The sequence below is a fragment of the Staurois parvus genome, unplaced genomic scaffold, assembly GCF_062004578.1.
Source record: "Staurois parvus isolate SC_StPar_1 unplaced genomic scaffold, SC_StPar_1.0 ptg000021l, whole genome shotgun sequence".
NCBI classification, from domain to species: Eukaryota; Metazoa; Chordata; class Amphibia; order Anura; family Ranidae; genus Staurois; species Staurois parvus.
The window spans coordinates 8,857,890-8,881,239 of NW_028317817.1; the positions used below are offsets into that span (position 1 = coordinate 8,857,890).

At 40.0% G+C, this 23,350-nt stretch overlaps 1 protein-coding gene across 1 annotated transcript in view; it reads left to right on the top strand.

Annotated features, from left to right (window-relative positions):
- NEK10 (NIMA related kinase 10) overlaps nucleotides 1-23,350 on the top strand; it is a 371,560-nt gene that overhangs the window by 60,341 nt on the left and 287,869 nt on the right. Inside the window, 5 exon segments of the mRNA XM_089691216.1 lie at nucleotides 5,735-5,776; nucleotides 7,453-7,531; nucleotides 10,168-10,235; nucleotides 21,401-21,480; nucleotides 22,893-22,979. Coding sequence (XP_089547342.1) covers nucleotides 5,735-5,776; nucleotides 7,453-7,531; nucleotides 10,168-10,235; nucleotides 21,401-21,480; nucleotides 22,893-22,979 — 356 coding nt within the window.

The window sequence follows — 23,350 nt, forward strand, 5'->3', positions numbered from 1 at the left end:
AAAACACATTTTGGGTTTTGAGTTTGTATATTTGTCTTATATGAAGGGGTTTGACAGCACATGTGAAGGGAAATCTCTTTGGTCAGTGCTACAAATCCTGGTGGTTGTTTCTTAACCGCTTGCCCTCCAAACGATTTATCCCCCTTCCTGACCAGACCATTTTTAGCGTTACGGCACTGTGCTACTTTAACTGACAATTGCACAGTCATGCAGCGCTGCACTCAAATGAAATGTAAATCCTTTTTTTCCCACGAATAGAGCTTTCTTTTGGTGGTATTTGATAGCCTGTGCGTTTTTTATTTTTTGCACTATAAAAATAAAAGACCAACAATTTTGAAAAAAAAACAATATTTTTTACTATTTGCTATTAAACATGTCCAGTAAAAAAATTTCAAATATTACATTTTGTCATAAATTTAGGCCAAAATGTATTCTGCTATGTCTTTGCTAAAAAAGTTAAAAAAGTTACCTGAAAGTTAAAGCGCTTACAAGTGGCAATATATACAGTACACTGGGATTTTTTTTTTTAATTTTTAATTTTTACTAGTAATGACAGTGAGCAGCGACTTATAGTGGGGCTGCAGGACTGCAGCGGGCATTCTGACATTGGGGGGAACTGACTTGGTGTCGTTGACATCCCCAGTGACACCAATACAGTGATCAGTGCTAATAAAAAGCACTGACACTGTACTAATGGCACTGGGCAGGAAGGGGTTAACATGTGGGCTGATCAAAGGGATAACTGTGTGCTGTTTTACTAGGGAAACATGCTGCTTTTTATTTGTCTGCTATTCAGAGCAATGCACTACTTTTGCTGAATTTGCTCAGAGCAATGTAGTTCATGCACTACTTTTTGAAATGCGCTGCAACTAGATCACATGGTACTTTTTTATTATGCGATCCATTGTGGGAAAATGCACTGCATTTGGAGTGTCATTAACCTTGCGCTGACACCTACTATTGATTGTAGGGGGAGTACAATTTGAATGTGGTGCAGGAAATGGTCATATAATGAGAGTTTCTCACATGGCATTCTAGTGGGAACGGGCCTTAAGACAAGATTTAAGTCATCATAACCCTAAATGAGCTTATAGAATCTAGTTTTGGGGACCCCACATGTTCATATACAGTATTTTTAGTGCACTGTGTGGGTGGGGCAAGGAGTTTGGTACCCAACGTAAGGAAAACATGCTTAATCAGTTTGTTCTGCACTCCTGTGACTAGTTTTCAGCCAACAGCAAGCTAAAGTCCCAGCTACATTTCACTCAGCTGATCTAGGCTGGGAAAGATCCTGACTTTAAAGTCAGGATCCACCAAGATGCCTGGAACGGCACCTAGCTCAACCTCTCAGCAAGCTGCTGAGAGCCTGAGCCAGCCCAGTGCCCTCATCCTCCACAGCCCAGTGCTCCAGTGAGCGCTGGGGGGGGGGGTGGCAGAGCAGAGAGAGGTGACTTGTTCAGAACAGCAGGGAGAACTGAGAGATCAGTGGTGTCTGATCGCTCAGTTCTTGCCCTTAGAGCCAGCGGGGGACGATCCACCTAGCTAAGTATGATTGAAAAAAAAACCATACTTCTCTTTTAAGTCTAGAAAAGGTTGAACAGTTATTGAATTGATGAGTTGCAGGTAAAACAGATAGCAAGGAAAACCTCAATCTGCAATCACTAGAACTAGTAATATGGTTGTAGCAACTGCGGCAGAACACTTGAAGTAACAGCTCCAGGTACTCTTGTAGGAGCAAACTCAGCAACACTGACAATACTGGTGCAGTAATGCTGAGAGTAGAAGTCACGGTAATGCTGGTAGTATGGTTTAGTACCCCAAGATATCACACTGCATTGCCTATAATACCAGGCTGGCATCTGCAGGAGAGGTGACTGTCTGGTGGAGTAGCGGCACTTGAGGAAGCAGTACAGGGCCTATGCAGTAATCCCAGAGACCGGTGAATAGCAGAACATACAGCAGTGTCTCTATTCCCTCCCTTCTTGAACAGGAACCTTTCCCTACGGCTACTTTACTGTCCTTGACAAGCATGGTTCCTCTCCCTACTCTAGCCACTTGCAAATGTGCAACATCTCCAGCAGGGCACTGATATTTATTAACATTGCCCATACTAAAGATGGATACCAAAGGTCACTCATTGTTGCAGTATCCAATGTGACCACTGCCCTGCTGACACTTACGGAGCCTGCAGAGAAACAGTGGGCAGAATTCACTAAAGGTTATCACATGCGTTATAGTGGTCCAAGCTTGCGAAAACTATGTGATAAGTATGGCAACAGTCAGATCCAGGGTAGGAGGTTTAAAAAAAATAGGCAAGAAAGTGCAAGCTAGAGCAGGTGGTAGCTAGATTCCACTCATTAATTGTCTCTGGTGGCTGGTAGACTGCATAGTACAGAAGATGGAGCGCTTTGAATCCAGTGTTCTGGAATTTAATGCAGAAGAGGAGAAGGAGAAGATCTACAGTGGTTGTTTTAAAAGAAAGATGCTTTAATGAGCGCACATTGCTGGATAAATACATGGATGCTGATACCCTGCAGAAGTTCAGATTATGAAAGGCACTAATTATGGAGCTGTATACCCAATTCATAGGGTACCTTGAGCCCTCAACCCGGAAAAGCAGTGCTATATCAGCCATGACTAAATTGTTGGCTGCATTACATTCGTTTGGGAAAGCATCCTATCAGATGGTAGCTGGTGAGATACTGGGAAATTCGAAGGCCTCATTTTCCTGTCTCCTCACCAATGAACTGCACGGTTTCCGATATGCTCATGGTAACTTACTGCATGGTTTTGTGGGGTAATTAACATATAATTTGGAAATATAACACTTGCAAGATTTTAAGGAGCATTTCTTTGTGAATTAGTTTTTTTTTAAACACTATGTGTTTTCTTACCGAATACTCAGATGCAGTAATATATCGCTTAGTGAATTGTGCCCAATGTTACTCCCAGCGTCCACTCCATCTCCACAGTGGCACACCAACACAGTGCCACCTGCAGAACGGAGGATAAACTGCATGTGCCAAACAACTGTACAGGGGAAGTTTCTCTTTTGATGCACCCAACAATTGGCACTCTGGGCTTTGCGTCCTTGAATAATGCATTGGGGTTGATATACTGAAGGCAAATAGGTTCACTATGCAAGCTGTAAAAATCCACTTTGTAAAAAAATGCAAAATCACTTACAAGGACAGTAAAGAAGAACAGTATTTTTGCTTGCACATGATTGAATGATGGCATTCAACAGAGCTTCACCTTGTTCACTAAGCTAAGGGAAAATGCAATTGCAAAGTAAAAAGACTATTTTCCGTTAGTAAATAAACCAAATTGAGTCTCAGCTAAAAAGGGATGACGACTGGAGGTGTCTGAAGAAGTCTCCAAGCAAATATCTAAATACACTGATGAAATAAATGTGTAGGAATTGTTTTACCTGCCTATGGATTTGTGTTTAATTCCATTCTGTCCTAAGATTTTCACAGCTCTGCACAACCAGGTAGACGATATCACTTCCTGTAGCAATTAAAGTGTGTATATAAGGCCATTTTTGTTTTGGATAAAACAGAGAAGGATTATAAATCCCTGTCAATTTGTATTTCTGTTTGTGCCCCTGCTAGGTAAAACCACCCTCTATATTTGTCCTGGTGATTATTGTTCCTAAGGCTCCATGTACACTGTAGCTGATAAACTCACGTTTAGGAGCTTTTCTGCTGTTTTTTTTCAGCAGTTCCTGAATTCTCCCTAATATTTTCCTATGTGTCCATGTACACTACGTGGTTTACAGTCGTTTATAGGCAGTTGAGTTTATAGTCATTTTTTTGAACGCACCAAACTTGCGTTCAGGAGTAGATTTTATCAGCGTTTCAAATGCCGAACGCTTGTAAATGCGGCTAACCGCGTTTATAAGCGTTTGCAATTTCTTTTAACTCTTCTATTTGCAGATGCTGTCCAGAGTCTTTTTTCATCATGAAAAATGCATGCAAAGAGTTTTTCCAGTACTCAAATGGACCTGGTACACCATACTTTGAGGTTTTGCATGAAAGAAGATATGTTAGACACTGCTGCAATAATTTCTGCACTGAAATGAGCTGAAACACTTCCAAACACCACAAAAAAAAAGACAGCTAATCTCAACAAATACTGCTCTCTCTGCTTCTCCACTCTCTATTTCTCTCAAAATGTATGAAATAGTTAGTTTTTTACTGTTTTTCAGTGCATTCTGGGCATTTTGGAAGGTCTCCTGAGGTTATCTTTAAAAAATGCTTCTAAACGCAAACGCTCATAAACGCGCATAAACGTGGTATGCAATCGCGGCTAAACAGACATTTTTTAACCTACGTTTTCCAGCAGTCAGTTTCCATCGTTCAGAAGTGTCCTGTGTACGTGGAGCCTTAGAAAGAAAGTGATGGGAAAAGCTTATGTCACCAGAACAAGAGATATCGGTAATCCATTGGGGGACAGCATGCCTAGTGAAATCTCTTTGAGAGGGGATTTTCCTTCAATTTGTAGAGATTTTATTTTACTGCCCGTTCCATCCCTGGGACAGGAAGCAAAGAGAAATCTCCCCAATGGAACACAGACAGGAAAAAATGAACCAAAAGGAGTTTTAAATTTTTTAATTAAAATTTTGTTATACATACACTTTTAAATGTATCTAAACAAAACACAAAACGTAATATATTGCAGATTACCAATCCTTAGTTGTGGTAGCTGAATTCGTTTCCTTTTTATAGTTTTTTTCCTTTAGATATTTTCACTTGGTGATCCTGCCAATAAAACACTTCCTGTTCTAGGGTCAATTGTTGCACTGTATTAATGGGGAGCTAGACTGATTTGCATTACAGACACCTCCCCTCAGCTCCTTTACATAGAGAGGAGTTCTGTAGTCCACAGAAGTTAGTTCAGAAGGCTGATAAGATTGTTTGATATTTCAGCTCAGTACACAGGAAGTTAAAATGATACAGATTTTATCAGATCAACAGGTATTTTTCTGTACAAAAAAAAAAGTAAACCGATGAAGCCACAACATCCAGTAATTGGTAAATATTACATTTTTTCTTTAGGAGTTTATATATACTTTAATATTTTTCTGACATTACCTTGTTAGTAGCCTGTTGATTGGATGGTAACGGAGCAAAAGGAGTCTGATAAGGGCATCCTTTTGCTCTCTCCTCTTGTACGGTTTCTCATTTTCTGCATATTGGCATGCAGTCCACCTGATTAGCACCTAGTACAGCTCTGTCTCTTCCAGTCTGAGCACTGTTGTACAGGGGAATAAGGGCTTGTTCATGCAAGCTTTGATCTCTGAAGAACGATCCTCATTCCGATTGCTCTTCAGAGAGCATTTGATAGGCAGTGAGGAGGTGTTGTATTGTCTTCTCTCCTCCTCTTTTAACCTCACGATTGCTGCACAAGTGAGTACTCTGTAGGCTGTTTTAGGGTGCGTGCATGCAGAAAGGCCCCATTCACTTCAATGTGTAAGATGAAAGCGACAGGTGGTGTAATTCCTGCCAGAAAGCAAAACATTGTGACTGCAGCATGTGTACACCCCTGGCTACCCCAGGGTAGCGGTTGGGGGGTGCTAGTGTGATCAAGCCCTAAAGGAGTCTGAACTCAAGTCAAATTCAAAAGTTGAGAAACAGCAGACTAGGTTGCCGTAAGTTTAGTTTGGTTTTCCCACGTTTGCTTTGGGTAGACAAGACCACATATTACTAACAGCTATATATTTCTATTGTAGGGGGTGCTTCACCAGATCAATGGCATCAACATTCTTACACAGGTATATGTTTTTATTAATATCTATTTACATAAGCATAGTGTATTAAGAACTCAACAGATTATCAGATGTTATCATTTAATGATCTGATATCACTATACTGAAAATGGGGATTATTAGCTGCTTATCTGCGAAGTCAGCATCTGTTTGTTCCATGCCAGGGGCGGACTGACAACTCATGGGGCCCCCGGGCAATAGGGGATCATGGGGTCCCTGTGTCCTTGCCCAAACTCAAAAAAGCCCATGAAAAGGTACCAGGGGCATCTCATGGGGCCCCCTACTGACCCCGGGCCCTCAGACAGTGCCTGAGTTTCCAAATGGTCACTCCGCCCCTGTTCCATGTTATATGTTTTACAAGTTATTTTAACCACTTGCCCTCCAGCGGATTTATCCCCTTCCTGACCAGGCCATTTTTTGCAATACGGCGATGCGTTACTTTAACTGACAATTGTGTATTCATGCAGCGCTGCACCCAAATTAAATTTATGTCCCTTTTTTTCCCATAAATGGAGCTTTCTTTTGGTGGTAATTGATCGCCACCAATAAACAAAAAAGACTGACAATTTTGAGAAAAAATTTTTTTTTACTTTTTGCTCCAAAACATGTCCAGTAAAAAAATGTAACAAATCATAAATTTAGGCCAAAATGTATTTTGCTAAATGTCTTTGCTGAAAAAAACCCAATACGTGTAAATTAATTGGTTTACATGAAAGTTATATCGTTTACAAATGGCGGTATAGATACTGAAATTTTTTTTTATACTAGTAATTGCTGCGATCAGCGTCTTATAGCTGGACTGCGGCGGTCATTCTGACACTGGGGGGAAACTGACTAACTGCCACTGACATACCCAGTGACACTAATACAGTGATCAGTGCTAATAAAAAGCACTGACACTGTACTAATGGCACTGGGTAGGAAAGGCTTAACATCTGGGGCTGTTTTACTAGGGAAACATGCTGCTTTGTATTTGTCTGCTATGCAGAGCAATGCAAAGCAGCATGCTGGTGCTGTCAAGGGAGAGATCTGTATTGTTTACATACAGACCTCTCCCCTGTCAGTGACACTAAGAGATCGCCCCCTACCTGGAAATGCAAAATCACACATATATATGGGATTTTGCGCAGCCCTGCTGCCCTGTAGCAGTAGTTCTGCTATAGGGTGGCCGAGAAGCGGTTAATTGTAATTTGACTATATGTGTGTTATTATAAGAATTCTATCTTGGTTTGATGTTAATTTTATTTAATTTTTCTCATGGTAATTTGCACATGATAATAGTAGTGTTAATATCAAAACCAGCACCGATGTTAACTGTTCTCATTATTTATAGTGTATTTAAAGTCAAAAATTTTTTTCTTCTGTTGACAGCCATGTAAGAGGGGATATCCCATCGATTTGGAGAGATCGCCTCTTTCTTTCTGCTGTGTCTCTTGTATTGGAAGTAGGGGAAGAAGACAGAAAAAAATACAGAGTCTTAACCTTTAATTACTCTATCCAAAACTAGAAAAAAGTTTTGGCTCTACATACACTTTAAAGCTAAAATAGTTATCCTATAACAACAGTTACTAAGTTCAACTGTAATGTACCTGCTCCATCTGCTGGACATATGTAGAAATGCTGCTTTCCCAGTTCTATAATATGACTCTCACCTTTTTATTTTGATTATTTTTTATTTTTAGTACATGCAGACAACATGTAACACATACCTTTCATCTGGTGAAGATGAGTTTAATATTGACAAGTTGGTCAATATGACCTGTAAGTATAATTATTGTAAGTAGTAATATTTATATGCATTACAGTTTTTAATCAAATTTTGTTTTGGTAAGTTTTGGCAAACCTCCCCAGTGAAATAGAATGGGGAAGAGGGACACCTTTGTATGAAGGGAAAGGAAACACTCCTGCTATGCCCCCATCTACGCAAATTATGAAGCATCAATATGCAGAAAATTATTAGGTCAACCCACATGTCCCTTTTGCCACTAATCCTCCTTACTGACTGCTCAAAACAGCACATGTAGGAAGTCATCGGCTGTATGAAATGTTTAGTCTAGCATATTAGTTTTGGAAGTTATATTATATATATATATATAACAAGGTCAGTACCTCTAGACCAGAAAGTGGGACAAATAAGGCTCCATGTACACGGGACATTTGGAAAACACTTCTGAATGATAGAAACTGACTGCTGGAAAACGTAGGTTAAAAAATGTCTGTTTAGCTGTGTTTGCATACCGCGTTTATGCGCAGTTGCGTTTAGAAGTGTTTTTTAAAGATAACCTCAGGAGACCTTCCAAAATACCCAGAATGCACTGAAAAACAGTAAAAAATCACCAATATCAGACATTTTGAGAGAATAGAGAGAGCAGAAACAGAGAGCAGTATTTGTTGAGATTAGCTGTCTTTTTTTTTCTTTTGTTGTGGTGTTTGGATGTGTTCCAGCTCATTTCTGTGCAGAAATTATTGCAGCAGTGTCTAACATATTTTCTTTCATGCAAAACCTCACAGTATGGTGTACCAGGTCTATTTGAGTACCGGGAAAATGCTTTGCATGCATTTTTCATGATGAAAAAAGGCTCTGGACAGCATCTAGAAATGGAAGAGTTAAAAAAAAAATTCCAAACGCAAATGCTTATAAATGCGGTTAGCTGCGTTTACAAGCGTTTACACGCATTTACAAGCGTTTGAAACGCTGATAAAATCTACTGAATGTAAGTTTGGTGCGTTCAAAAAAATGACTGTAAACTCAACTGCCTGTAAATGACTGTAAACGACATAGTGTACATGGGCACATAGGAAAATATTAGGGAGATTTCGGGGGCTGCTGAAAAAAACGCAGAAAAGCTCCTAAACGTGACTTTATCAGCTGCAGTGTACATGAAGCTTAAGGAGGAAAGAGGGACAGAGGGATTTCATCTGAAAAGAGGGACAGTTCCTTGAAATGAAGAAAAGTTGGGAGCTATGGTTTTGAGGTATCCTGCTCTTTAAAGTATCATTGTAACAAGGTGACCAGTCCACTTTACTTGTGCAATTGCTGCCACTTGGTATGGGAAAACTTCCCTACCTCATGTGATACCAGCTACAGCCTACAGTGCTAATCCCCGAATTGGGATTTGTCACAAAGATCTTTGTGCTTTTAACATCATAATGATTTGTATCCCTAAATTGGTAGTAAACCACGCCCCACAAAAACAAATCTCCTGCAAGGTAAAGGCATAATGTGCTAGTATGTAAAACTTACCTTAAAACGAAGCCCTCCAACGGTGCTGTCACCACTGTAGAGGCTTCTATCTTCACCCAGTCTTCCTTCCAGGTTGGGAAGCTCCAGCCATCTGATTAGCTTAGCCACGATGACGTCACTCCTGCGCACGTGCATGAGAGTCTTGGAACACGGCACATAGCTCTGAAGGAAGAGCACAGGCATGCCGTTCCTTCAGAGTGCATGCGCCGGCTGTAAAAAAAAACCCAAATATTTCCTAAATGGTGCACGTTTAGGAGATATTCATTTTACCTACAGGTAAGCTTTATTATAAGTTTACCTGTAGTTAAAAATTAACAAAGTGGATTTACTACCACTTTAAGTCCTCATGCACACTTGACGTTTTTACAGCGGCTGTTTTTGGCTTTTGATGTTTTTTTCTACAGCCATTAAACCCCCCAGCATGTTATCCTACGTGTCTGTGCACACACAGACTGTAATCAATGTTTTTTGGCTGGGTCGTTTTTTGGCTGGTAAGAAAAACCCAGGACTAGTGGGTTTCTAGAGGAGTTTTTTTAGCTGTAAAAACACTCTAACACTGAAAAACGGGACAAAATGCGATAAACCGCTGCAAAATGGCATTTTTGGACTTTTTCTGACCAAAAAAACCCACTAAAAATGCAAACGTGGAAAAACGTGGGAAAACGCCACTAATCGTGGCTAAACGCTAATGCAAAAACACAAAAAAAAGCTTTTTAACATGACTTTACACAGCTAACATTACCAATGTTATCAAAACGTCCTGTGTGCATAAGGACTAAGGCTCCATGCACACTGGCTTAAAAAATGCTGCATCTACAGGAGTTTTGTGTTTTGCCTATAGAAGCAGCTCAATGTTATCCTATGTGTCCATGCACATTAGGATGATTAGAGGCATATTGTAAGCTCAACATTTAGAGGCCGGAAAAAAAACCCCTTCTGGTGTGCATTTTTGATTGGAGCTTTCTGGCAGGAAAAACGCTAAACTCTCCTAAACTTACCTGAACTGTGTACAAAAACATTCTAAATCAACGTTTTTTTTTCTGCCAAGGGAACTGGTGTTTTTTTAAGCCCAGTGTGCATGGAGCCTAATAGTAAATGCTCTGTTTTGTTTTTATATTGTTATTTCACATAATCATTCTCCTTTTTTTAATAGATATTTTTCAAAAAATTGCTGCCGCAAAAGAACAAAGGGAATGGGTAATTCAAAGTGGAGCACACAAAGTAAGGAACCAGCTTGTTTGTGTTCACTTTCATACCACAGCAGTACATTAATATATTTACTGGAAATGCAAGGAACAATAAAAATGCATTCTACTGGCTATGATAATTCCTGTTAATTTTTGTGTAACTAATATGTATCAAAGTCAACATATGCTGTTCATACAGATTTAAGACTGAATGTTTATGGGTGGACTTTTGATTGAGGTAGATCTATTGTGCCACAACTAGAGCCTAATTTGACCACAGAATTCACCAAAGGTGTGTTTGTTTATCCCTTACCTCTGTCTGCCAGTCAGAAATCATGTGAAAGTCATTATCGTAAGTATGTTGTGGTGTACAGCTTTTTTGTCCCCTCTCACCATAGTGTGTAATTGAGGCCCTGTTCGAAACTTCAAGAGGATCTTCTTCCAACTAGGAGAAAGTGTGTTGAGTTCTGTAGATGATGTCATTAAAGTAAGAACTTTTCTGCGGATGAGGACTACAACCAGCCTGCCATGTATGCACTGCCAGGGCAGGTCATCTGCTGCCCAGGGTGAAAATGCCAAACTGCACCCCCACCCCTGGTTTATTATGAATTAGTCAATGTCTTTTCAAATGACCCAAGAAAATCTACGCTATGCAAAATACCCCTATTTTACGTATATGTGCCCAGCTGCCACTCAATGAATGTGTTATCCCTTAAATGCACTCATGTAATGTAAAAGTAATAAGAGTGGTGCTAACTTCAAATCATTTAAACCAAAAATCTTCTAATATATAAATACTATTAACCAAATATCATGGTATATACATGTGCCTGTGGTGAGACTTGTGAACAGTCAGTTCATGAAATCACATTGCATAAGTACTCATGTGCCACATAAAAGTCACTTCAATCTTCCTTTTAGTAATGTGAACTCCACCACGTGACATTTAAAAGCAGTGCAAAAGGTCAATGAGCCACCTCCTCTCCTTCACAAAAACAAACACAAAGGGAAGCAGGGTTCTTCTTTACAGATGCCACAGGTCTCCTCCTAGTTTAGAACCATATAAAAGCCACAGAGGGATACTTCATTGTACAATATATTTATTCAAAATAAAGGAATCCATCAAAGAAATACACTTACATAAAAATGCATCACATCCACGCAGTGGAACACATGGCGCCTCCAGGAAGAGCGAAGCTTCGGCATATCAAAGGATAAGTTGGTGGCAATCTCCCCAGACAAAAATAATATAAGACATAGCATTAAAGAATTAAGAATTAAATTAGGTTTATTTCATTCAAAATAGGATCGGTGACAGTTAATGCAATAATAACCCCCAGCATTGGTGCCAGTTTACACAATAATAACCCCCAGCATTGGTGCCAGTTTACACAATAATAACCCCCAGCATTGGTGCCAGTTTACACAATAATAACCCCCAGCATTTGTGCCAGTTTACACAATAATAACCCCCAGCATTGGTGAGAGTTTACACAGTAATAACCCCCAGCATTGGTGCCAGTTTATGCAATAATAATCACCAGCATTGGTGCTATTTTAAAAGCATCCCTCCTCATTGGTGGTCAGTGGCAGTTTTTATTAACCCTTTGCTTGCTAATGGCCACTAATGCAGCAGTTAGTTAAACAGAATTCACACTACCAATGAGATACCAAATCCACCATACAATATTTTCTGGGACTGAACTTCATTACACCTTGCTCACTATCCAGTATTCATGTCACCACTGAGATCTGCACTCCAGTACATAAAGCTCCCTCATTTATATATAGTATATGTCACCAGTGAGATATGCAGTCCAGTGCATGCAGCGTCACTCCCTAGTATGTCATTAGGGAGGTCTTTGGAAAGCAAAATTTGGTCAGTACAGGATGTAGCAGTTAACATCTTTGGACATGGTATTATTGCTTTTCTCTATTTTTCTTTTTTTTTTTTATAAGAAGTAAAAGTCCAGGAAAGTTTTTATCACTGAGCATCATTTAAAATTTTTCATTTAAGCCACAGGCACACATTTTCCAGTTATTTCATTAATGGTACAAGTAAACTGGATCCATTTGTTAGAAACATTTTTCAACCTTTTTCTATGTGTTTTCTATTGATCCATATTGCAAAGTATAGATCAACAGAATAAACAGAAAAATAGAAGTTACAGAAAATAACGTTTGAAAAGTAAAAAGGCAACTCTTGCTACCCCAAATGAGAGACAGGATACAAGTTTACAAGAAACTGAAAAAGTATATTAATAGAATGCAAAGCATATTTTTCAAGGGTGTGTTTTATGTAATTATCTGGCAAGCACCTTTCAAAAATCTGCTTTTATATTTATGTTATATGTATTCAGTTTTCTGTGCACCCATTCTGAAGAAGTAGGCAGCTTTTTGCCATTAAAGCAATTTTGAAGTTTTGAAGCAAGTTTAAAACAGAAAGTTTAAAACAGAAAGTTTAAAACAGAAAGTTTAAAACAGAAAGAAGCAAGTTTAAAACAGAAAAATACATTGCAGGTGCATCAAAACAAAAGACGTTCAATGTCTTGGTGTTCATTTTCTTTCTAAAGCAGCTACAACCAGAGTAAAAAGGCCATCTGCTGCCAGCCCCTGCAAGGTGGAATTTTTGCTCTGCGTGGCGGCAGTGGTCTCTCTACAAAGGTCTGCAATCAGCAAACATATTGCTTCTGCTCATTGGAGATCTCTGGCTATGACTCAGCAGGGGCATGTCAGACCTTTGTAGAGAGATCACTTCTTCTATGTAGAGAGCAAAGGTCCCAGTCTGCATGCTGGCAAGGGACAGGCTTTTCTACTCAACTGTGGTTGAAGCAAACTGTTAGATTTTTTTCACACTTCCTATTTTGATACAATTGAAAAATATGTAGCTCAGTTAGACTGAAAGTTCAGTTGGGCTTTAAATGCATTAACGGTGTCATATCCTGTATCAAATAAATCAATAAATACTCTTTCAGATGTGAAAGTTGATACTTTTTTCTACCTCTACATGTATCCTTTGCTTCAACCCCACAGTTATTTTTTGGGGCCCACAACAAACCTTATTCTCATTGTGAAGTGAAGCAAAAAGAAAGAGCGCTTTCTTTTTACTTCACTTCAAAGTTTTGGTCAGGCTTCCCCAGCCTTGTCTTGGTGCTGCACAACCTTCCATGCATTTGCGGAACTGTTGCAAGGAATCCTTCCACCTTTCCACCCTTGTTTTAAGTCCTAGAACGCAGGAGGTTTTGTTTCTGTTTCAACCTTATGCCTTAAGCCTACATTGGTGTTTTTTGACACTCACATTCAACACCTTTGCAGTAGGAGAACATTTGAATGTGCAAAAGTACTGAAAGGGAATGCAGTATCAGAGCCCTCAACTGCTGTGACCCATTGTCATGTACCTGGTCAGAGGCCGGAGTGCTGAGAGTGCTCCCCTTGCGGCTAAATTCGGAACACCCCTGAAGGTAGGAACAGGAGGTGCTCGGCCCAGAGAAGCACAGGTTGCCAGTGTGTTGAGATGATGATCACCTGAGAGTGGCAGGATCAACAGAAGTGACTGCAGAGCTGAAGTTCTCCAGATGTGGCAGGCAGAACTTGGCATCAGACAGATGTTCTCCAGACGTAGGAGGCAGAACTAAGCAGACGGCAGGAAGCAAAGTAGGTGATCAGTCAGGAGCAGGAGCCAGAAGTAACGTCAAAAGCAGGCCAAGAGTCAAACACCGAAGATCATGCAGGAGCGAGGTCAGAGGGATAAGCTGAGGTCATATACAGGATAATCAAGCAGCAGCAGAGTCGGTAGAGCAAGCCGGGTCATACACAGGAAGCAGGCAGTAGAAGAATCCGAAAAACGAGCACGGGTCAGAGCCAGGAGAAGAGCCAAGTCCAGGGCAATCTGAGTCAGGAACGGGAATCCACAGAAAACAACACAGGAGCTCATAGTAACAGGGGGCTGATGATCATCCAGCAATTTGTGCACCAGAGTGCTGACTTTAAATAGGCCAGTGGGCGCCAGCAACTGGCACACTTCGTGTGTGCCAAGGCGCATCCGTGTGTGTGAGTACATGCGCATGCACATTCGCACCAGTGTGTGCCCGAGCCCCTGTACACTATGGTTGCATGCATTTCTGAGAAGATTAGTGTGGGCATACCGAGAAATGTGCCCATTCGTCTGTGGTTCATCCTCTGACACCCATGTACTTTTTACAGCACAAAACCAACAATTTGCTTTGTGCGTTTAGCTATAGGTTCCAGGTCAGATATTTGGTGCATCCAATCTAATAGTGTGTGTAAAAAGGGCATTATGACAATTATTGCAGATGACAGTGGATCTGAGGATTCTCTGTATTATTCATAGCATTTGTGTAGTGTACTCTGATTACAACCCTTTCCAAGTTACAAGTTTGCATGTACATTTTACACAAGTTTAAATTTAGGCAATTATGTCACTGGGAACTCCGTGCCCATTGTTCCCTGGGAACAAACATCATGCCAAGTGGAGGAAAAAATCATCAATGCTGAAATGTGAGTTTTAACAGGGGGGAAAGGAAATCATGCTTTTCCATCTTCTCACCTACCAACACTCGGTGGACATCACGAGAAATCTCCAGACATCCCTCAAACCTGAAAGAGTTAATGTTATTTAAATATAAGAATACATTTACACTTTGACATTACATTTTTCACTGTGTTTGTGTATTGTTTTGATTATTTTTTCATACACACAAAGTGAAGTGGTTTGGGACTTCTAAAACCAGTTCAAAAGTGAAGGGGCAACCAGCTACTAGTACCCATGGGGGAAGGTAGGTGGTACATAAGCCCCCCTCATGTGCCAGCACCCCATTCTGCACACCAGATTTGCTATCGGCAATAAGCACCAGTGCTTTTGGAGGGGGGCTCTATTATTTGGGGGATGCCGTGTTAAAGCTTCTCCCATGGACTTTTAAGACAAAGTCAAAGATATCTTTTTCAGACTGTGGTTCAACTGGGGAACAATCCTGCTGGCTTCCACCATCTCACACCTATGCAATGTATTTGCTATATAGTATCACTCTTCATCCACTTACTCAGTGCAGCCAAAGCTTGCATCCCACTGTATTGGAAACATTTTAACGCTCCTATCAATCAGTCTGGTCAACTAAGGCAAACAAATTCAGGGCCATGGAGGCTTTGATGGCCAGAGCAAATTACATGAAAGAACAATAAAACCGTAAAACCTGGTTCTATTGGATGGATTTCCTAAATCAACTGAATACTGCATGATCTTGAGTTCCTTTAAGGGGTTGTTGTGGAGTGTCATCCTCTCCTCACTCTTCCCTTCCCTATCTACCTTTACCACCCCCCCACCCCCCCACCCCCAACACACACACCCTTCTTTTCTTAATCTGAGCACCCTCGCCATTCCCAATATCTCTCTTTTCTAGTGTCCCTCCCTCTACTGCTCCTCATGAGCTTCCCATTATTCCATTACATACCTTTAAACTGAGTTCTATGTCCCATTCATACAATTCTAAAAGGGGTCTAATGACTCTTTACACCAAACATAGAGAGTCCCTGCTCTTAAGAGAGGCACCCTCTCTCCATGGCCTGTAGGACAATCAATATAGTCCTATGCTTGAGTGCATCCATCTAACTCAATTGTTAAGCCCTTGATGATCAACCCACATATAAACTCAGGGTGTTATCTCCATAAAACTTTTTTTCCCTCACATTAGGAACAGTTATTGATATGCCTACATTAGCCTTTCAGAATTTCACTAAGTTGATATTTATTAGGTATTGGGGAATATCTTGGAAAATGTATTGTCATTTCTCTGGAAATTAAAACTAAAGGACTAAAGAAAGATATCTCCCATGTTGAGTGGCATGTGGGCTGATATCAGCATAGCAGGGGGCCTGCATGCTCGCAGTATGGTCAGCATGCCCTATAGACCATTTTCAAATGAGAATGCGATGGACCAGCAGTTCCATAGGTTGACGGAATGACAGGCTAATTTGTAGATAAGGTAACATTCACTCTTTTTACACAGGGTAAATATTACAGTAAATGCCTTTTACTTTTAAAGAAGAGATGTTGAATGTCATGGGATGTACTTTTAACTAATTTCCCATGACTAATGTTCACTGTTGAATTGTGAATGGATCTTGGGTGAATATTAGGCAAAATCTTTAATAAATATAACTTAATATCATTATTAAGAATTTACAAGCAAAGCCTGCAAACAGTGTACATCTGAAAACTATTCCCCACATTCCTGCTACAGTACTTAACACTCCGTTATCAAAATGACATCTGGATTCTGGTCTGTGCGGTTTATTATAGTAGTTGCACAGTGTGTCTAAATATAACTAAACAGTTCAATAGCAAAATTGCATGTCCACACTGCCCAGTGCACTTCTAAAAGTTAGTCTAAAGTTGGCCATACACTACTAGAATTTTGTTGAAAAAATGTTTGTTTTAGCAATGTTCATTTAATTTTCTAATCATTAGTGGGGTCAAATCAATGTTCATTTTCGGCTGCAGTGGTGAGAAATTTCGAAAGAGCAACATGGAAAATTTTTCTTGACTGAACAAATTTGTGAATATGGTTTTCATTTGCGAAAGTTCATTCATTCCAAAATTGAATGCTAAAAGCAAAAATGTTTTGAAGTACTTTTGAACTGTATTTGTCAGGTCATTGGATGTACAAATATTCATTGTGTACTGCCAGTATTAATCTAAATAAATCTGGTCACACACACCCTTTGTCTTCCTTGGCACTACAAGTCTGTAGGTAGATGCTTGTTATGAGTAGTGTGGCCATTTATATCAGAATGGAGTTGAAAACTCATTTCCACTAAGAGAAAACGAAGCGGGGAGTTCTCTTTTTGATGGGACTTTACCGGCACAATTCTCTTATATGATAAATTTAAACAATTAAAAAAAGCTTTTTTTAAAAAGATATGCAATTTTTGTTTTTACAATCTTACAAAACAGACATAAAGCTACAATACAGATTACGGCGGTGTCATCAAAGATGGTATTGCGAATATAGAAATGGGTCATGCATAAATCGCACTTGACGTGTTTCGAGACCAACAGCAATCCCTTCCTCAGAAGTGCACAGGAAGGCATGATGCATGATCCCATGTGTAGGAGTGCGAGGCATGGGATATACCAGGTCTGTCAAACGAAGTGCACATAATGGCTCACAGCCATTATGTGCACTTCGTTTGAGAGACCTGGTATATTACTTCATAGCAGGTTGTCCTCTACATCCTGGTTTTGATCATTACTAGGCCACCAATATCTCCTTATGCAAAAAAAATAAAAAATAAAACATTTTTTCTTAGTCATCGCCTCGCACTCCTACACTACCCTATTGGCATCAGCGAGCAAGTGGTCTTGTTGCTGGTGCATTTGGGCAGGGCCCCTTCAGGAAGCGTTTTGGTGGCATTCATCCTCTGCTGGTTTTCCGTTTTTCTTTGTTTCTTGTTCCATCATTCTTGCCTGAGATATATAAGGAGTTCTTGTCTGTGTTCATGTAAAATTAGTTCTTAATCTTTTGGCGGTTTTCGCCTCACATGGAATCATACGTTATGCCTTCCTGAGCACTTCTGAGGAAGAGATTGCTGTTGGTCTCGAAACACGTCAAGTGTGATTTATGCATGACCCATTTCTATATTCGCAATACCATCTTTGATGACACCGCCGTAATCTGTATTGTAGCTTTATGTTTGTTTTTTAAGATTGTAAAAATAAAACTGCATATCTTTTTAAAAAATCTTTTTTGAACTGTTTAAGTTTATCATATAAGAGAATTGTGTTGGTTAATTCCCATCAAAAAGAGGACTCCCCCCTTTGTATTCTTTAGGGATGTTGGCACCCTGTGTATCATGTCCCTTTCCCCCTTCTTCCACTAAGAGAAAAAACATTTTTTGAGGCAAGTACAAGGGAGCAGTTAAAAATCATAGTGATACAGTAGTAAAAAGATGTAAAACTTTATATGGGCTTTAAAGCTATTTGATTTACAATATTTATTTAATTGTATATCTACATTTAAAGGAAAATAAAGGCTTTTTAATGTTTTTTAGGTATACTGTGTGCGTAAAAGGGATCACCTTGAGCTAAATGATGTTATCAATGTGTGTTATGGATTTGAAAACGTATTATGTACAGTTTGTTTTTATATGTAGCACCCTCATACATAGGTGCTAGGATTAGTTAGTGTTAGTGCTGGCTCACTGTGTTCAGTGGAGCTGGGTGTTTTGTTAGGTAAATGTAGTTTTCCTTTCTGTAACCAGTGTGGCTGTGTTTGTTGTGTTAGGCAAATTTAGTTGTTCTCACTGTAACCAGTGCAGCTGGTTAATTAGGTCAGTTCAGTGTTCTCAGCTGTTGCTAGTCTGTTTGCTCCCTCTGCTTTCAGAGAGTGCTAGAATTCTCTGGAACGTAAGTGTGGAACTATACAGATGGCAGTATGAATATTTATGCAGCCCTGGCCAATCCAAGAGAGCAGGGTCGTGAAGGCTTCTGGTTAACGGCAGAAATACTTTGAGAGACCAGGCTTCTGGGTCTTTTCCTGCAGAGGATCAGTCCAGCCTTCAGAGCAACATTATCATGTGCTTGTTGTTCATGGAGCCTCAGGTGGGTGACCTGAGGCTGTGGATGCTGAAGCTACAGAGAGCTGACTGAGGGGCTGTCTGCTGAAGATCTAGTCTGATATCTCTGAAGAAAGGTGTCACATGGAAGTTGGAAGGAGGAAACCAACTGTCCCCGGCAGGGGCGGACTGACCATTTGGAAACTCGGGCACTGCCCGAGGGCCCGGGGTCAGTAGGGGGCCCCATGAGATTCCCCTGGTACCTTTTTCATAGGCTTTTTTGAGTTTGGGGAAGGACACAGGGGCCCCATGATCCCCTATTGCCCGGGGGCCCCATGAGTTGTCAGTCCGCCCCTGGTCCCTGGACATTTTGTGAGTAAAACAGTAACAACCTCTCTTGCACTCTACGACCCAGAGCAAGGGTGAATGGATGGAAACGGAACTTGAGAAGATTCGACCACCAATGCATGGAAGGTTGTGCGGCTCTAAACAAGGCTGGGGAAACCCGACCAGTACTGTAAAGTACTGTAAAGTACTGTAAAGTGAAACAAAAAGAAGGCTCACCAACCTTGCACATTACCTCAGTAAACTGTGATTTTATTAAATTGAGAATTATACTCACAAACAACAAAGTAAATCAAGCATATAGGTCCTCAAAGGAACTTTAGGAGTGTAGAACCAGTGTGAATCACATCACAAGGGTGGACTCTCAAAGTAAGGCTGACACGTTTCGAAGGGGGTCCCTTCTTCATCACGGGACAAGATGTCACTTTCTGACATTATTGCTTACTACTTGTGAAATCTGTGAATGATCACAGAGGTCACATGGTACAAGGCTATTCACAACAGCCTTGTACCATGTGACAAGCTGTGACCAATCACAGCTTGCACAGTATTTCTCAATGGCTGAAAAGAATGCAACCAGAGAGAAGGAGAAATGATTGCTTTTACAGCCTTTATGGGTGTAAAAGCAATCAGTGTAAAAAAAAAAAAATCTTCATCACCCCCCACAAGTAGTACAGTGTCACTATGGTGACACAGTACTTCTAGGGAGCCAGTATGTAAAAAACAAAACAAATAATAATATAAAAATATAAAATAAAAACGTAAAAAAAATTTTTTTTAAAAATTATCATTTGGGTTATTTTTTTTTTTACTAAAAAGATAGATGAATACATTTTGGCCAAGATTTATGAAGAAAGATTATTTATTTGCAAAACTGTGTAAGAAAAACACTTTTTTTCCAAAATGTTTGGACTTTTTCATTTATATGGAAAAAAAATAAAAATCCCAGTGATGAAAATAAATACCACCAAAATAAAGTTTTATCTGTCTCAAAAAAATGCTAAAAAATTCATATGGGTACAATGTTGCATGACCGCTCAATTGTCATTCAAAGTGTGATAGCACTGAAAGCTGAAAATCGGCCTGGACTGGAAGGGGGTGAAGTGGTTAATGAGGTTGAATCAAATATGGAACTTCCTTTAGTTGTTAATCTACAAATTTCATTTTTATTTGACAAAAGTTGATAAGAACATTTTATAAATTCGAAACACTGTAAACAAAAGTCAAAATATGCACTTACCACAAATGCACTGTTCTTTCTCTTTAAAGGGTTTGTAAAGACATTACCCAACTTACTCCCAAAACTTCCTCTCCCTTAGAGCATGTTTCAGCATTAACCTTTTTTTACCTTGTTTCTGTAGCAAGAAACAGCATCTGTTACTCCCTGTGACAGAATTGCTGTAAAATTCTTGCAGGGTCAGCAGTGCCAATTGACTTAGGCATTCCCCCAGGACTACATCACCTAGGAGCAGGGGTGGACTGACCATTTGGAAACTCGGGCACTGCCCGAGGGCCCGGGGTCAGTAGGGGGCCCCATGAGATGCCTCTGGTACCTTTTTCATAGGCTTTTTTGAGTTTGGGCAAGCACACAGGGACCCCATGATCCCCTATTGCCCGGGGGCCCCATGAGTTGTCAGTCCGCCCCTGCCTAGGAGCACACAGGCTGAGAGGTAAAGGAAAGCAAAGTCAAGGCAAAGTATGTGGGACATGCAGGAGTTGGTTATAGGTGAGTTATGTGGTCCAGCAGGTAGGGCAGGCAAAACAATTTAAGATTTGAGTTCAGGAGAGGCACGGTGCTGTCAGCCTAAACAGGAAGATAGAAGCACATTGGATTTCTAGCAGATCAACAAATATTCTTCTGTACCTACTTATTTATTTATTTCAGGTACTTATATAGTGCCATCAATTTATGCAGCACTTTACATATATATTGTACATTCACATCAGTCCCTAACCCTCAAGGGGCGTACAATCTAAGTTCCCTAACTTACATTCATACATACACATACTAGGGACAATTTAGACAGGATCCAATTAACCTACCAGCATGTCTGTGGAGTGTGGGAGGAAACCGGAGTACCCAGAGGAAACCCACGCAGGCACAGGGAGAACATGCAAACTCCAGGCAGGTGGTGCCATGACTTATTTTTAAAGGTTAAAAAATGGGGAAGTATGCATATATTGCATTAATGTATTGATTTTTTTTTTATTTTGTCCAGACATAAATATTAAGTATAATAATTATTAAATATGCAAACAAAAGATGTATATTCTTTTTTTCAGACTCTGGTCAGACTTTTAGCTGCTAGGGACAGTAATGTGCTGCTGGGTGCTCTGCTTGCTCTTACCAGTTTGGCTGAAAGGTGCGTTCATTTTCAAATGTAACTTGTATTAGTTATCTGCATTTTCAATTACATGCATGTTCACTTTGTATTAGACCTGTTGTTATCAATTGTCTGTTTTTCCTTCTATTTTATATTTTGAGCACTGATCATAAATATATTTAAAGTATATAATAACCATGACATTATTGGGCTCATTCGAAAATGTAAAGCAAATTGTAGTGGTGATATGTCAAGGGTAGTTACCCATAGCAGCCAATCAAATGTTATCCTTTTGCTGATTTGACTATCACATGGAAAGATCTGGTTGTTGGGGCTATTGCAGTTCTCCTGTCATTGAATGTTATACTACCCTTTTGAATATGTTTGCATGTCTAGATTAATGTCTTAATTAAAATACTAAAGGAAATGATTTCACAAGCAAATGAGGGTTACGTGAATTGCAAACAACCATCTAAATCAATGTCATGCAAGAAAGGCCGCACACTAATGAAGTCAGTCCACAAATATAAGTTTGCACGCCCCTTTGACGCGTTTCACCTGACCCTAGGTTCACATCTGTGTGGGTGGTGCCGCTGCGGATCTGCATGAAAATCCGTGCAGTCGCACCACCAACACAGACAAATGCAGACCCACAGGCGGGTGCCATTAATTCTAATGACATGCCGACCGCACTGGAGAACGCAACTGTACTTGAAACCGTGGTTCCTGTGCGGGCTGCTTTTTCCAAAGAAGTGCAGGGACTTCTTTCCCTGCGTGTCACGGACACGGGAGTCCATTCAAATGAATGGGCTCTCGTGCCCGTGCAAAACGCGGCCCGCACGGCTGCATAGATGTGAACCGGGGGTAAGACTAAGCCCAATCAGGGCAAAACACGTCAGAAGGGTGTGGCTACAGGCAGAAACTGTCAGTGTAGAAGTCCTGAATAAATATCTGTGAAGATTGACATTAGTATGTGTTCTTTCTTGCATACACTTGTGATATGCCAACGCAGGGACTGAATTTCATAGTCAGCACCTTTTTCACCCCAGATCGGGGAGGCTGAGCGGAGATTCGAGCATCGCTCCAATTGGCAAATGCTGAACAATTTACAACCGTTTGCATTTAAAGAGGTAGATAAATGTTGATTAGCAAAAAAGTCACAAAAGTTTTTACATTTAAGAAAACATAAAAAGTTGCATGCATCAGTATTACTGTATTGCAAACTCACTTTGTTATGTCAGACTTATTCCTGTATAGTGCAGAGTTAACATAAGCAAGTGGTACCACTATTTACTGAATTCCACCATGTGGACAGTTTGAAAATCAGTTATACTCATTAGATAATATAATACACTATACAGTATCATAAACACGTTTTGCCTTATTAATTTACTGTTTATTAGTTGTTGATTTTATTTACTTTTATTTGCTGTCTTTATTGTGTTATGCAGCCCCGAGTGCAGACCTGCAATAAGTGAACTTAGCTTGGTTGAAAGTCTTATGATTATATTGCATGAATATGATCTGCTTTCCAGAAGGTTAGTAATAAAGTTAAAGTTACGTTTGTATTCTGCAGTCATTGAACTTTACTAAAATCTCTTTTACTTTATTTGTATATAAAATTCATATAATAATTATATAGCCCCTGAAGGAGATTACAGTCTTATACCCCAACTGCTCGCCTTGGCCTGTAGATCATTTTGTGCTGTGACAGTTCACAGTAAAAGATCTTCTCCGGTGGCACATGCATGCCCCCCGTGTGGTGGAAGTGTAAAAATGCGTTTTTTTTGTGATTTTGTACAGAAGAGCCGCCCTGCACCAATAAAACTGCTATAGGGCGAATGGAAAGTGGTTAATACAGGTGCAACACATTGGGGTTTATTTACTAGAGCAGGAGAGTGCAAAATCA